Here is a 14,881-nt window from a genome sequence, read left to right as displayed (position 1 = left end):
CAGGGTTGGAAGGGAGATGTGAGGGCTTCTGCTTCCTGTTTGGGTTTGGGACTCCTTGTTTTACCCGTAGGCCTTCCTCAGACAATGTGCAGACATTAGATATTTTCAAATTTCTGCAAATTGGATCAAACCTCCAAACTCAGCGCTGGAAGGAATCTTATGGGTGTTCTTTTGTAAAATGAATGATTACAACCTTTGTGTAAACCTGGGTTGTTTAAAGGAGGACACACCTGCAACTAGCTTGGTCTTTTTTATCTGTTGCTGTCTCTTGATCTCTCTCCGTTCCCATGTCCTCCACTCTCCATCACTCGGAGGCAGCATGAGTCACCACCCAGAATCCCTGATGGGCGGGCTGCTCAGCTCTGCTAAACCAGGGACATCTGTGGCCACTGGGATGCAGACGGACCCGCTGCTGACCATTGGGTGGGTCTGCTCAGGCCTGAGGCTGCTGATGGAACTCTGCCTGGCTCCTGGTCCCCCCTCCTTCCTCACTGCACCAAGTGGGGCATTTTCTAGAGCAGGTCAAGGGGTCAGCCCCTCCTTGGCTGCACCCCCTCCCCCGAGACCCCTCCTCTCCCTTCTCCCTCCTGGAGGAGGGGGTACCTGTGGGCCTGCAGCCTGGGCCTGATGTCTGCAGGGCTTGGGAGGTGTGTGTGTGTGGGGGGGGGTCTTCTCAGCACTTGCCTGGTGTGTCCTCCTAAGGGGTCAGGGCTGACTCAGTGGCCTGGGGCCACTCAGTTGGCTGCAGCCGGACTTGAGTTTAGACGTTGCCCAAGCTCGTCACCACACCTTGAACACGCCTGTGTCTCTTGCCTCTGAGTGCCTGCTCCGTGGCTCTCCCTGTGTAGACTGTCCTCCCTCCTCCCAAGTCCAACCCAGATGCTCTTCTCTGAATCCCTCCCCCACCTCCCATTAGAAGCACTTCCTCCTCCTGGGTGGCTTGAGTCCTCTTTGTCCTTGTAGCCTGTCCGGTGGGGTGTCAGTTCCTGTACGAGCCTGGCTGCCGCGTGGCTCACAGCTCCTTGAGGGTAGAGACCACTTTCCCCAGTTCGGAACCCCACGCTGGCCCCTGGCTTCCCTGCCTGGCCTCCCACTGTAGGCTCTCATGATGTGTTGGATTAAATAGGATTGAATGCAGACCAGCCCCTGCTCCACACACAGCAGAGGGGGCTCCCTTTTCTCCTTGCTGGGCACACTGTGTACCTTTGGGTGGGAGTCAGAGGCCTTTTTAGCCAGCCTGGCTATTGAGAAAATGTGCTAACACAAGGCAAAATGCAGATGCTGAGATTGGGCAACTGCCTCACCCTTAGGGCTCAGAGGCAGTCAGCCCGAAGCAAGCAGGGAGGGGCGAGGGCCTGAGTCAGGAGGGCCAATTAATGAAGCAATAGAGGGCGGACTGCGTTTGGTCCAACATCGGGCTTTAATGGAGTGTCAGGCAGTGATGAGATTGGGATGTGCGCTTAGGAACTTTGGGGCTCCTTTGACTTAAACTGCAAAAGCAGCCCCCCACTTCACCCACACCTGAAGCCTGTTGGCCCCGGAGCCTGGTTTTCTGCCCCTTACTGGCCACAGGTCCTGCTGTCCCATGGCCAGAAGGCTGACCCACCTTCTGCCTCTGCCCAGGCCTGGCAGCTTGTGACAAGAGATCAAGGGACCTTGCCCCCTTGGTAGCCAAGGACGTCCCTGCCACAGCAGTCACCGGTGCCGCCCCTGTCAGCGGAGACTTCCTGCTCCATCCCAGTCCTGCCTTGCCTGTGGGAACAGGTGTGTAATTCCTGAGTGACTCTTGGAGAGCGGCAGGGCCGCCCCATCCTTGCTCCACCCCCCCTCCCAGCTGTGGCCTGGGCCGGGAGGGAAGGCTCAGAGTCTCCCCTGATGCTCTGGCCTTGGAAGCAGGTGGCTTGGCAGTTGCTGGGAGAATGAATGCAGGACAAAAACAATAAGAGTTAATAGCTGTCACTGTTTATGGAGTCCTTTCTGTGCTCTGGGCCTTGTTCTCGCCTTTTCTACATGTTCTCTCATTTAAGCCCCGTGGTAGCTCCGCAAGGTGGGTTTATTTTGCGCATTTCACAATGAGGAACCTGAGTCTCAGGAGAAATGACTTGCCCAAGGTCATACAGTCTAGAGGTGAGGCCGTCTGCCACCCAGGTCTGCGGTGCATAATTTCTGGTGGGAAGCATTGAATGGGGACTTCCTCTGTCTCTGAGTGGACTTGATCCCAGACTTTGAAGGACGGAAAACAAGTCTTGGGGGTGGCCATTGTGAGGTCAACCAGGCCAGCCCTTGGCTGTGGCCTTGCCTCCCAGGGGTCGGGGCTGAGCACTCGACAGTTCATTTGGCCCTCCTACCAGCAGGATCTCTGACTTCTCACAGCATCCTTGGGAAGTAGTTATTATGAGGCCCATGATGGGAAGCATCAAATACAGGAGAGGGAAGAGTTGGGACCAAAACTTCAGCCTCAGCACCTGCTGCCTCCCCTGCCTTCTCCTGGGCTGGGGTGAGGCTGCCCTGTGGGTGTGGGGCTGACTCAGGCAGGGCACGTGGTGGGTGGGCGGGCGTTGCAGCTGTGGCTGGTGGGCGTGGCCTGCCTGGCATCAAGGGCAGGTGACCCAGCAAGTTCTGCCTCTGATGCCTCATTCCAGCCATTCCTCTGCCTCTGATGAGAGCCTCTCACCACCTCAGCTATAATCCTACTGGGGGGCCTTGGGCCCCGGACATGCGGTGATCTGAGAACAAGGGCAGCCACTGTCACCTGGACCTCACCAGGTGAGTCTTGCCGAACAGGTAGCCAGTGCCCTCCAAGGCCCCAGGGTGTCCAGAGCGAGGACCTCAGGTGTCCCTCTGCCAGCTGGCCTCAGGGGAGGCCTGGGAGGGAGCTTGGGTCTCTAGCAGAGGAAACAAAGCTGAACATGAGCTCTTGGCCACAGGGAATGTGTGAGAGCACAGGATATGATGGATGTGGGAAACTTTCCCCTCCCTGAGGTTTGGGGATATTGGGGTAGGAAGACAGTCATAGCTGCCCAGGGCAGAGGTGAGGCTCCTGTCACCCCCGCAGGCCCCAGGGACGTGGCTCTCCAGGGCAGCAGTGTGATGGGAGCTCAGGATGGGATGAGATGGCCCCAGAGCTTGAGAGGGACAGGGCCCAGGCGGCTCATAGGAGCTGAGTCAGCAAGTCCTGGATGGGGGGTGGACCCTGTGGCCCCCAGGCCTGGTCAGTCGCCCAGGAAAGGCCATTCCAGTCAGTACCAGGTCTTGGGAGGCACTTCCCAAGTGAGGACGCCCAATCCCAGATAGAGTGAGGACCAGGCCTGCAAGAGAGTCCAGCAGGTGGGAACGCAGGTTTATGGGGTGACTCAGGGAGCTAATTAGAGCTGCTGCAGTCCCCGGCCAGAGTTCTCTGACCCCCTCTTGCTCCCGCAGCCCAGGACTGTCCCGTACTCACCGGGCAGGACGGAGAAGATGGAGCAGCCAGCGGTCATGGATAAGAGACGTAGGGGACCATTCGACCCATTTTTCAGAAGGGGAAACAGAGGCCCAGGGAGCGGTAAGAGACATGCCCTCCATCCCTCTCTTCCAGTGTTGCCCCCGCCCAGCCTTTAGCCCCACAGGTCATTTTGGGCTGAGGGAGGTGGTAAAGGCGGCCCATCCTTATCAGGCAGTGACTGTGGATATGGCCAGGGACCTGCGTGCTCACAATCCTCTCCCAATAGGATGCTTAAGGCCTCCTCAGAGCTCCCTGCCTCTAGGTGCCTACACTCCGGGGCACCCCCTGGATGACTTTCCTCTCCCAAGATTGCTCATGTTTAGTGGGGTGGGGCGCGTGGGCAGGGGGAGGAGGCTCTCCCATTTCCAAGCCTCACTGCAGTCTGAAGACAACCGGATCCAGACACTGCCTCCAGGGGGCTCTCCTATTAGGGTCAGGATCACCAATGGCCCCAGCTCCACCCAGCTGGGCTCTTCTTACAGAAATCACCGCCCCGCCCCACTGCCCCAGCTCCCTGTGACTCTGAGGGAGTTCTCTGAGGGTGGCTCAAGCTGAGAATGGCCCCCGCTAACTGCAGAGTCACCTCCTGTCCCCACAGCCCTTTCCCCTGCCCACCTCTTCCTCTATGGCCAGCCCATCTCCCCGCTGGCCCCCACGGCAGCCTCGTCCTGGCCTCTGGTCTCCTCCATCTCCCTTGTGCTGTCTCCTATAGGACCTGGATCCCTCTCACGTCCCCGCTGTCCCCAGGTTCAGCCACAGCTCCTGCTCCAGGCCCAGCCTGTTCCCAAGCCTCTTACTGCCCACGGGTCCAGCCACACCAGCTCCTTGCCACTCGCCGAACTTTCTTGAGCCCTGGTCTTTGCTCAGGCTGTTGCCTCTGCCTGGACAGCCCTCCGCCCAACAGAAAGCTCGAAGTTCCCCTCAGTGTCCTTGGAAGACATATCAGTTCCCCTTCCCAGTACCTCCCTCCAAGCCCCGCATAGGGTCGAGCCCTTACCGAGCATCAGTAAAGCAGGTCTGGACAGAGGGGGCTGGGGCTCAGCTGCTCCCTCCAGGTGGACAGATAGCCATGTGGCTGGTTACACTCAGCTTTGGGTGGGGGAGAAAGATGATCAGCGTGTTAGTGGCAGAGAGCGCGAGGAGGGTGAGAAATTAAAAAACCGGAGCGGCCTGAGGCTGTGCTACTAGGAGCATAGTGTCTAGAGGAAAGGAGGTGACAGTCCTGCTCTGTCGAGGAGAATTCTAAACACAAAACCTGAGAAGGACGTTGAAAAAGCAGAGCTAATTCTCAGGAATCCACCTGGAGATTGGTGGGGCTGGAGAGGATGTCTGGAGAGAGGTCAAGGGCATGGTGATCTCTACCTGGAAGCTCTGCTGGGCTCTCCTAGGACCCATAGGGGCAGGGGTGCTGAAGCAGGGAGCAGGGGAAGCTGCGGGGACAGTCTCCCTGTCCCTGAGAAGGGGTGGTGGCCTGGGAAAGCTGAGTGATCTCCCCGTCCTGGGGAGTATGAGCAGGAGCCATATGGTGCTACATGGGGGTCTGAAGCTCCTCTCTGTCCCTTCAGCCTGAGCATCTGTGCTGTGGTTGTGTTCCAGCCATAGATGCCCACCCGAAGGAGACGGTGCCTCTCATGGGCAGAATTGCCACTGTCCCCAGTGGGAATGTTACCATCCTGCAGGAGAAGAGGCCGGCAGAGATCACCCCCACCAAGAAGAGGTAGGACCGGCAGGTTCAGGCCCGCGTGCTGCGCTGTGAGGGGCACAGGAGGAGCCTGGCACCCACCTTCAGGGACCCCTTGCCTGGGGCGGACCTGAGAATCTCAGTCTCATCTGGGGTGGCCTGGTGCCCAGCCAGGTATAATGGGGGGTGTAGGGGGGACAGCACTGCATACTCTGGGGCTGAGCTCGGGAGGTTAGTATGACTGGAATAATCAAGGGAGGCCTCCCTGGAGGGCCCAGGGGCACCAAGGCAGGAACGCCCAGAAAGGCTCCTGGGGGAGGTGGGGAGTTGCTGGAGCCATCCTTGTGATAAGGAGCAGAAAGGTGGGTGGAAATTCCAGGTAGCAGGGACAGCCTACAGCATACATTTTTCAAGTCCACTGGGGGCTCTCATATCCACTGGGTGCTTAGCCAGGTAATTCAGGCTCTCCAGCCCCACCTGTGTAAGGGAGACACCAGCCACGGCACCAGCCCATAGAGTAACGGTTAATTGCAATTGTGCCAACAACGTGCTCGGCACGGCGCATGTTGGCGCTGATAGTGTTTTGTTACCTTGAACTTTGTCTTCATTGTTGTTGTCATTGTCACTCCCCAGGGCCCCTGGGAACTGCACAGGGCTGGGACGGTTATGACCACTTCCCAGTTGAGGACACGGAGGTGGCGGGAGCAGAGAAAGTACTTCTCCGGGGTCACAGCTGGCCCCTTAGCTGCCTCCATTGCAGTAACCCCCTCAGCCGATTCGGTGCCCCTCAAGCTGAATGCCCCTCCTTCAACCCCGCGGCGCTTCCCTTGGACCCGGATGGGCCCCCGGGTCTACGTTGGCCCATTTGCCCTGCCTCTTCAGCCCCTGTCCCAGGACCTTTCTTGGGCCGAGTTGAGCCTGGTGCTTTCCCTTCTCTTGATTTGAGTAATAATTGCTGAGGCCTTTTGTGCACGAGGCGGGGGGCTGGGCCCAGGCTGGGGAGACTGGGACATGAGAGAAAGAACACCTGCCTCTGCTCACAGTCTGGATGGTGAGAGGGGCCCCAGGGAGAATGTGGGGAGTGGCCTGGAGAGAGGGTGAAGTAGGTGGGGCGGGGCCTGAGGAGGAGCAGGTGGTTCTGATCCTGCAGGCATGTCGCTGAGGAGCTGGTGTTACAGTGGATGGTGACAGGTGGACAGGAAGGGAGAGGGCAGAGGCTTGGGGCAGGAACCAGTGAGGAATCCCATGCGGCTAAAGTGCCGGCTGGGTGAGGGTGTATTTGGGGGGATAAGTCCCACTGGGGCTGGGTCTTGGCAGTCAGTTAAGGACATTGGACAATTGGGGGTAGTGGGGAGCCATGGAGGGATTTTGTGTGAGAGGGAGGGCATGGCAAGATTTGCATTTCAGAAAGGACACTCTGGGTGATCTGTGTGGGTGATGGATTGGAGGGGCGTCTGTTGTGCCTGTTGCCCAGGTGATAGGTGGTGAGCCTGGTGGTGAGGGATGGAGAAGCAGGCACAGATCAGAGAAGTATTAGGATCGTGGAGTCTGCCGGATCAACTATGGGAGGGGAGGGAGAAGGAGGACCGAGAGACATCCCCTTCCTCCGGTGGGGGGACCTGGAGGGGTGATGGGGCATCTCTGACATGAGCACTTCAGAGGAGCAGGAGCAAGGTCAGGAGGAAGGAGCCAAGTTCAAGTGTGAAATGTTGGCTGAGAGGTGCCAGAGGCTCATTCAGGTGGAAGCTCCATCCTGGAGCGCAGGAGAGAAAACTGGGTGGATGTGGAGATCAGACAGGTGTCGGGGGCCCATGTGGGAAGCCTGGGTCTGGGAGGGCTTGTCTGGGTAGGAGCAGAGATATCTTGGATCTAAGCCACCAACACTGCCCTCCTGCCTCCTTTCCCCCTTTCCTCCCCTCTCACTTTCCCAGGGGAGGTTTGGATCTCAGAGAAGCACTGAGGACAGAGTTTCAGGAAAATCCCAGATTCTTCCTGCAGTCGGGCTGCCATTCTGAGCCCATCCTGGTTCATGAACTTAGTTCCAGGGTCAGCTCTCCCAATGGCCCCCGCCCAACTAAGGGCCTGGTGTGAGTTGTGACCTTTGTCTCATGAATCCGTGGTCCCTTCTCCTTCCCAAGGCTCTTTGAGGGACCTCATGTGCCTACTTCTCCCCAGACCCCAAAGGTTTGGGCATCTCCCTCAGAACGGAGTATAGGACTTAGGTTTAGAAAGAAAAAGAAAAGAAAATATTATGTGTCAGAAAGCAGTTCTGACCACTAAGGAAATATGTACTAATGGGGGAATTGAAGGCACCAAGAAATCCAGATTGGGGAGAAATTTTTGGACCTGGAGCTTTTTCTGAAGCATCATGCCCCTCCCTGTGAGTGGCTGCTATGGTTACCTCCCCCTGGGCGTCACCTTGCCCTGGGACACAGACACAGGCCATGAAGGCTGTAGAGGCACTGACCTTGAAGCTCAGAGCACTTGGGCTTTTCTCTGGACAAAGTAGGAGAGATAAGCTCCTCCCCAGGCCTGAGTCTGCCTGGGGATAGTTCTCTGCCTTCAAAGGAACAGAAATGCCGGAGGAATCGTACAGAGCTGCCTGTCTGCGCATGTGAGTTAACAACACCCAGGTGGTGGTGCCTTTCTGGCTGGGTCAAAGTAGGAATAAACAAACAGCACCTGCTGCAAGTCAGGAGCCAGGATGTCACCTGGCCAAGACCTTGCTGTCTGCTCATGCTGGTGGATGAGATATGGCACATGCAGTGGCAAGTAGGGCAGGCATGGGACAGGCCCTCGTGGTCTAGCAGCTCCCTGTCCCAGGAGTTAGGTCCTTACATACAGCTGGGTCCTTTCCAGCTCAGCTCTCACCATCCACCTTCCCAGCCACTGAAGTCCTCCTGCCTCAGTCACAGCCCTCATCTTCCTGTTGAGGGATGCAACCTCCCAACTTTTACAGTTTAAGGGTGTGTTGGTCTGTCTGCTTATTGGTCTCTCCATCTATCCACCTATCTACCCACCCAACTATTCATTCCTCAGACAGTCATCCATCCATCCATCCATCCTTCCAACCATCCATCATCTACTTACCTATTCATCCATCCACTCATCTGTCCAACCAGCCATTCTTTTTTCCACTCATTTATCTTTCACCTATCCATCCTTACACTCATCCATTGTTAGGTCTTCTGAGTGTCATGACAAATGTTGGGTTCTAGAGAATTAGGACGATGCAATTGTAGTTTCTGCTGTTGAAGAACTTACAGCCAAAGGACAGTGGGTTACTGCCTAGAGAGGCAATCCCCAACATTTTTGGCACCAGGGACCGTTTTTGTGGAAGAAAATTTTTCCAAGGACCGGGGGGAAGATGGTTTCGGGATGATTCAAGCCCATTACATTTATTGTGCACTTTATTTCTATTATTATTACATCAGCTCCACCTCAGATCATCAGGCATTAGATCCCAGGGGTTTGGGACCCCTGGTCTAGAGCAAGAAAAGCAATGGCCTCGCTGTGCTATAATCTGGTCTGATCCTTGGGGCCAGTTTTTACCAACCCACTGGAACAAGAGCTTTGTGAGGGGAGGAATTTTTGTCTACTTGTTTACCACTGTATCTGCAGCTTCTAGAATAGTGCTTGGCATATTGTACATGCTCAGTAAATATTTGTTGAGTAAATGCACTACTGAACCCAGATAGGTAGGGTGGGATGGAGGTCAGGGCAGGAGCTGGACCAATTGTCCTGGGGAAACACCTGCAGGTGGGGGAGTTGGGCTCTGCCTGGAGATAGTCAGCAAATCTCAACCAGGATGTTCTGCTAGCAGATGTGTTTGTAGTCGCTGGGTCAGAGCTGCCATAGTGGTGTGGGGACAACTTTGGGGTGGCAGTTCTGGGGTACTGCAGGGGTGCAGGGAAAGGTGATCTCACAAGATGACCTCTGATGCCCATTTCAGCTGGACCGTCCATAAGTAGACAGTCCCGGAGCAGCACGGGCTCCAGAGTCCAGGTCTTGAGGATCGTCTAGCCCAATCACTTTCCATCCGGGTGAGGATACTTGGCCCAGAGAAGGCCAGTGACCGCCTGGGGTCACACAAGAGGAGATGCAGAGGCAGAGCCAGACTAGAACCCAGGCCTCGGGCTACCAGCTAGGGGCTTGCTCCTCCCTTTGTCTTCTCTTTTGGAAGAATGATTTGATTTTAGGTCAGGTCAGAAGGTTCCTCTTGATAGGCAGGAGACGGGCAGGTGGGGGGCCAATGTATCAGTGAGCCTTGCCCTCACGCCATTTGTGCCCCATTTCTGGACTAGCTCTGCGCCTTCCGGGCTTGGCTGGGCCTGGCTGAGGGTGAGCACTCCGTGAGGAGGGCGCCCTCGACAGTGGGGTTGCAGGACACACAGGTGGACAGGCCCTGTCCCAGCTCTAATGGCCTTGCTTGGGTGTCCCCCCAGTGCACACTTGTTCCTGGAGATAGAAGGGTTCGAGCCCAACCCCACTGTCACCAAGACCTCTCCCCTCATCTTCTCCAAGCCCATGGACTCCAACATCCGGCAGTGGTGAGTACTGCGACCCGCCAGCCCGCCAGCCCCCACCCCTGCCCTGGCCGAGCCCTCAGCTCCCGCGGGCGGGCAGTGACTCACCCTGGGCCACACAGCCAGGCCTGCTTGTGGCAAACTACCATTGTCCATTAAAAACTTGTCCCTCTCTCTGTCCTCCCCATTCCCCCACCAGCCTCCCGGGCAGCTGCGATGACATGGATTCCCCACAATCTCCCCAGGATGACGTGACAGAGACCCCATTTAATTCCAGCAGTCCCAGGTGAGCCTGGCCCTTCCCCTCCTCCCACCGTGACCACCAGGCAGGTGCCCGAGGGACAGGCACCAGGACCCTGCAGGAAAGAGAAAGAGACCGCCAATCCTGGGGTGCCAATGTCTGGGCCCATAGCTATGGCATGTAGGTCATTTTGGGGGGGAAGGGAGTATTACATCTTATAAAAGTAATACCCATTCATTATAAAACATCCGGACAACAGTATGCAGCAGAATGAGAACTTAACGCAATGCCATGTACGTAAATTAAAAATACATGCATGTAGGGGACTTCCCTGGCGGTCCAGCAGTTAAGACTTTGCCTCCCAATGCAGGGGTGCTGGTTCCATCCCTGGTAGGGAGCTAAGATCCCACACGCCTCGCAGCCAAAAAACCAAAACAAAAAAACAGAAAGAATGTTGTAACAAATTCAATAAAGACTTAAAAAAAAAATACATGCATGTAGCCATCAAACATCAGCGTGCATTTTGCAAGAACACATACAAACAAAAGGATACACATCACGCATTACCGTGGCTGCCTATTTGGAGTGTAGGGGTGGGGAGAGAGATATGAAAAATATTCAAACGACACAAAATATGAAAGTGAAATTTCCCTTCCTCTGATCTCATTCTTTCGAGGTAATCATGATGAACAGTTAGGCACGTATCTTTCCTGATCATTACTGTGTGGATCCAAAGATACAGTTTGATAAAATGTGCTTGCATTTGGATTAGAAGCAGGGCAGCTCAGGGCAACACGAATCCCAGCACCTCCGCCCACCCCCCAGCACTAAAGGAGGGGATTTCAGGCACTGCGACAGGCACGTGCAGACAGTGGGGGCTGGCGCCGAGCCCCCTGTAGGCACAGCGGCTTTGGAGGGGTAACGGGAGACAGTGGTGCATGTGTGACGAGTTGGAAACATTTTCTGGCCTCAGTGCAAACCTGGCCAAGCAAGAGCAGAGGCACAAAAAGAGGTGGCTGAGGAAACACATCTTTGTGGCTGTGTCGGAGGGCGGCGTGGGACAGCTGCTGGAGCTGCTGATGGAGCTGCAGGAGCTTTGTGAGCAGCGCCGCAGCCTGGATGTGTCCGGTCAGTGGCTGGCCCTGGCAGAGGGTGCAAGGCTGGGGGTCCTGCTCGGCTCCTGCTGTCCGCCTACCCACTGCCCTCCCTCCCCGCCCTCCAGCCTTAACTGCTGGGCTGGCAACTTCGAACCTGATTCTGAGGGCAATGGGGAGCCATGGAAGGGCTTAGACAGGTGACGGTGGAGGATGGGGGTAAAACTGGAGAAGGCCTCTGCTCAGGCAGAGTTGGGACCCCAGCGGCGGGGCTGGGGAAGGGGGAACAGCTCTTCCGGGAGCGGCACTGGTGGGACGCAAGGACGTGAGGAGTGAGTCCCGGGTGGTGCCATTTGGACTTGGGAGACTTGGTGGCTGGTGGGGCCCGAGCTGTCTTGGGGACCAGGAGAGTAGCAAGTTAAGTGGAAGGGGGTGAAGTCTATTTGTAGGAAACCGGGGTGTGGGGTGGTGGGCTGGAGATTTCTGAGCTGGACAGTGGGAAGCCAGGCAGTGGGTGGGACTGTCCCCCTACCAGGGAGACGGTGCAGAAGGTAAAGAGCAAAAGGTCTCTGATAAGCCTCTGGGCAGCTCACCGAGGAGAAGGAGGAGCCGGCAAGGAGGCGGGAGGAGGAAGAGCTGGCCAGGGCAGAGGGGAGCTGGGAGCTCAGGGCAGGGAGCTCCGTGGAGAGCCTGCGGCAGGTTCTTGAGGTCCGAGGCTGCAGCCGCCACACCCCGGCCTCCCTTCCTCCGGGCCGGGAGGGCCAAGGGCAGCCGGGGCCCCCCTGTGCAGCGGCTCCATCCTGCGACCCTGCCTGCAGACTTCCTCATGCACAAGCTGACGGCCTTGGACACGGGGAAGACCTGCCTGATGAAGGCCTTGTTAAACATCAACCCCAGCACCAAGGAGATCGTGCAGATCCTGCTCGCCTTCGCGGAGGAAAACAACATCCTAGACAGGTTCATCAATGCCAAGTACACGGAGGAGGCCTACGAAGGTACCCGCCTGCGGGAGGGGCTGTGCAGACAGCGATTTCTGGCGGTGGTGGGGCACAGGCACTGCTGTCGTGGAAGCCCAAAGCGCTTAGTGTGGTGCCCGGCACCTTCCTTCATTCTGCAAACAATCTTGACCACTGGCCGCGTGCCAGGCAGTGTTTTTGGCCCCAGAACACAGGAGTGAACAAGACAGATGAAGGCTGCTCTTCTAAATAAGGAAATTTTAAAATTGATGAAAAGAAAATTACAAAAAAAACAAAAGATAATGTCATCAGAAGTAATTGGGGATGGGCAACTTTAGTGTGGATGGTCAGAGAGGTGACCTTTGACCCGAAGCCAGCACAATGAGAAGGATTCAGAACAAAGCGAGGGCAAAAGCCTGAGATGGGACTGAGCTTGACACGGCTGAGTGATGGCAAGAAGGCTGGAGGGCTGGGCAGGGCCAACACATTAGTAACTATTAGTATCGTCATTATCCTCATCATTATTAACAGCCCCATTTGGGACTCAGCTTTGTGGCTTCTCTCTTAGGTGGACCGAAGAGGGGGCAGGGAGACCAAACTCGGGATAGTGTTTCCCTACTCAGGAAGTCTGCTGTGAATAACCAGTAAGGTGTGTCTTTGAGTTTTTGGAGGCAATAAACATCCCACTAGGGTCTTATGACGTGCTTGTGTCAAAAATGATTGGCCCAAGAATAACTGGATGCCATCTTATGGATATGCCGAGGGTGCTAAACATCTCAGCTTTTTGCAGGTGGGAGTCTGGCTCGGGCCCTTAACTTTTCTCGTGGGAGACAGTAATTTTATTTGTATTTATTTATTGCCATTATTATTATTTGTTTTTGCCAGTCTGGTGGGTGAAAAGTATTAACTCATTAGGTTCAAATTTTCATCTTCCCGATTACCAGTGATTCCAAACATCTTTCATTTCCTGTATTGTCTGTGTGGACTTTCTTCTCTGTGAGGTGCTTGTTAATAATAGTTTCTCAGTTTTCTTTCAGGTTGTTTGTCTTTTTATTGATTTGTAGGAGCTCTTAATCCATTATGGACTTCTAAAAGCACATTACCTCTTTTATATGTCTCAAATATTTCCCCCAGCCTATCACTTGTCTTTTAACTTTCTTTAAGATGTCTTTTGAAATACAGAAATTTTTAATTTTTATGGAAGCAAATATGTCAGTTTTTTCTTTATGGCTTCAGAATTTTGGATTTTGCTTAAGAAGGCTTAAGAGGGTTTTCCCTCCAAAAAGGTTAGTTATGAACAATTTTCCAATCTTAAAAAATGCTTAGTTCTTTGATCCACCAGGACTTTGTTTTTATGTACGGCATGTTGGCAGCTCTTTGGAAAATGCTGTTTCTGGTGTAATGTTCTGAGACACCCGGCCCCAGCACCCCCAGCCTTCTGGTCCCTTCTGTCTGGAGGTTCTGTAGGCTCCACCAACCGTGTCTATGTCCCTCCCCCACCCCCGTCCCTGCGGCTTCTCCCCTGTTCTGTTTCTCAGTCACCAGGCCATCATCTACCCAGCACCCAGGCCAGATGCCTGGACCTGACCTGAGACAGCCCTTCTCCCCCATCCCCAGCAGACCATCCTGAGGACTCTTTCTCCCAAGGATCTTTGGGTCCATTGGATGGACAGCTCTTCCCAAGTCTGGGCTCCTTCTCACACATCCTCCAGTTTTGCAGCCAGAGTGCTTTGAAAATACACATGTACAAAACCCAAAACTCTGATCATGTCACTTCCCTGCTTCAATGCCTTCGGTGCCTTCCCATACCCTTTAGGATAAAGTTCTAACCTCTTAACCTGGCTTATGAGGCCTTGAGTCAGCCCCATCCAGCCTGGCTAAACTTACCTGGTCCCAGTTTAGAGGCCACTCTGGGAAGCCCCCCAACCCCTCAGGCTGTGTTAAGAGCTCCTCTGGGTACCACAGACCCTGCACCTCCCCGTATCATAACGCTCAATTCGCAGGGAGCCTGTGAACTTCCTGAGGACAAGAATCCAAACTGCATCCCATGTCCTGCTGTGTCCCCAGTGCCTGGCTTTGGGGCACAGAGCAGATGCTCCACGAATAATCCTTGCTTCCACGCAAAAATGAATGAAGGAAAGAATGAAGCTGGGCGACACAGACCAGACAGGCAGCTAGTATTTCTCCACGGTTCGGTGGAGGGTACAGAGGACAGAGAGGGGAACAGGCCAGAGAGGGTGTGTCACCCCCGTCCCAGCCGCTGAGCGCAACCGCCCACCCCTGTCCCTTCCGCAGGGCAGACGGCGCTGAACATCGCCATCGAGCGGCGGCAGGGAGACATCACCGCTTTGCTCATCGCGGCCGGCGCCGACGTCAACGCCCACGCCAAGGGCGTCTTCTTCAACCCCAAGTACCAGCACGAAGGCTTCTACTTCGGTGGGTGCCGCCGCCCCGGGTTGGGGTCCGGGGGCGAGAGGGGCGGAGGGCGAGGCGGGGCTTCTACCCGTAGAAGCGCTAGCAGGCAGGGGAGACCCCACTGCCAATCTCTGCTGGCTCAGTTGTGTCCCAGGCCCTGGAGGACAGAGCCGGGACCAGGGAGGCGGCAGGGGCAGATCCACCTGAACAGGACCGCCAGGCTGGAGACCAGCACTTGGGAGGATGGGGAGCCTGCATTCGGGGAGTGTCACCTGGTGGTGTTAGAGGACACACAGACATCCACCTGAGCAGCCCCCTGTAGGGAACATAGACCCGGGAGGGAGGGCAAGGAGAGAGCCCTAGTTTACAGGTTCTGAGAAGGGAAATGACTTGCCCCAGTGTAGTAAGGAGCGGATGTAGGCAACCTGCCTGCCAGCTCTGGCCTCTGACCCCTGTGTCCAGTGCCTCTCAGGACTGCAAACAG

The 14,881-nt window shown here is 55.7% G+C and overlaps 1 protein-coding gene across 24 annotated transcripts in view; it reads left to right on the top strand.

The window, feature by feature from the left end:
• The first annotated feature begins 2,630 nt into the window (after positions 1-2,630).
• The window catches only part of TRPV3 (transient receptor potential cation channel subfamily V member 3), a 29,860-nt gene continuing 17,609 nt past the window's right edge, over positions 2,631-14,881 (top strand). For 22 of the 24 annotated variants that reach the window (XR_005017683.1, XR_005017682.1, XR_005017685.1 and 19 more), the window contains exons 1-8: positions 2,631-2,766; positions 3,421-3,544; positions 5,081-5,201; positions 9,611-9,715; positions 9,891-9,977; positions 10,906-11,060; positions 11,845-12,021; positions 14,278-14,418. Coding sequence is in view for 20 of the 24 variants with exons in the window: in XM_036835602.1 (XP_036691497.1) it covers positions 3,460-3,544; positions 5,081-5,201; positions 9,611-9,715; positions 9,891-9,977; positions 10,906-11,060; positions 11,845-12,021; positions 14,278-14,418 (871 nt within the window). In the remaining 4 variants the exon portion in view is untranslated. Of the gene's footprint in view, positions 2,767-3,420; positions 3,545-5,079; positions 5,202-5,798; positions 7,780-9,610; positions 9,716-9,890; positions 9,978-10,905; positions 11,061-11,844; positions 12,022-14,277; positions 14,419-14,881 lie in introns of those variants that run through there. The other 2 variants (XM_036835588.1, XM_036835603.1) reach the window with 2 other exon arrangements.

The sequence above is a fragment of the Balaenoptera musculus genome, chromosome 20 (assembly GCF_009873245.2).
Source record: "Balaenoptera musculus isolate JJ_BM4_2016_0621 chromosome 20, mBalMus1.pri.v3, whole genome shotgun sequence".
In the NCBI taxonomy this organism is placed as follows: Eukaryota; Metazoa; Chordata; class Mammalia; order Artiodactyla; family Balaenopteridae; genus Balaenoptera; species Balaenoptera musculus.
Note: the sequence above shows the minus strand (reverse complement) of the source record. Positions and strands in the feature narration are given on the sequence as shown.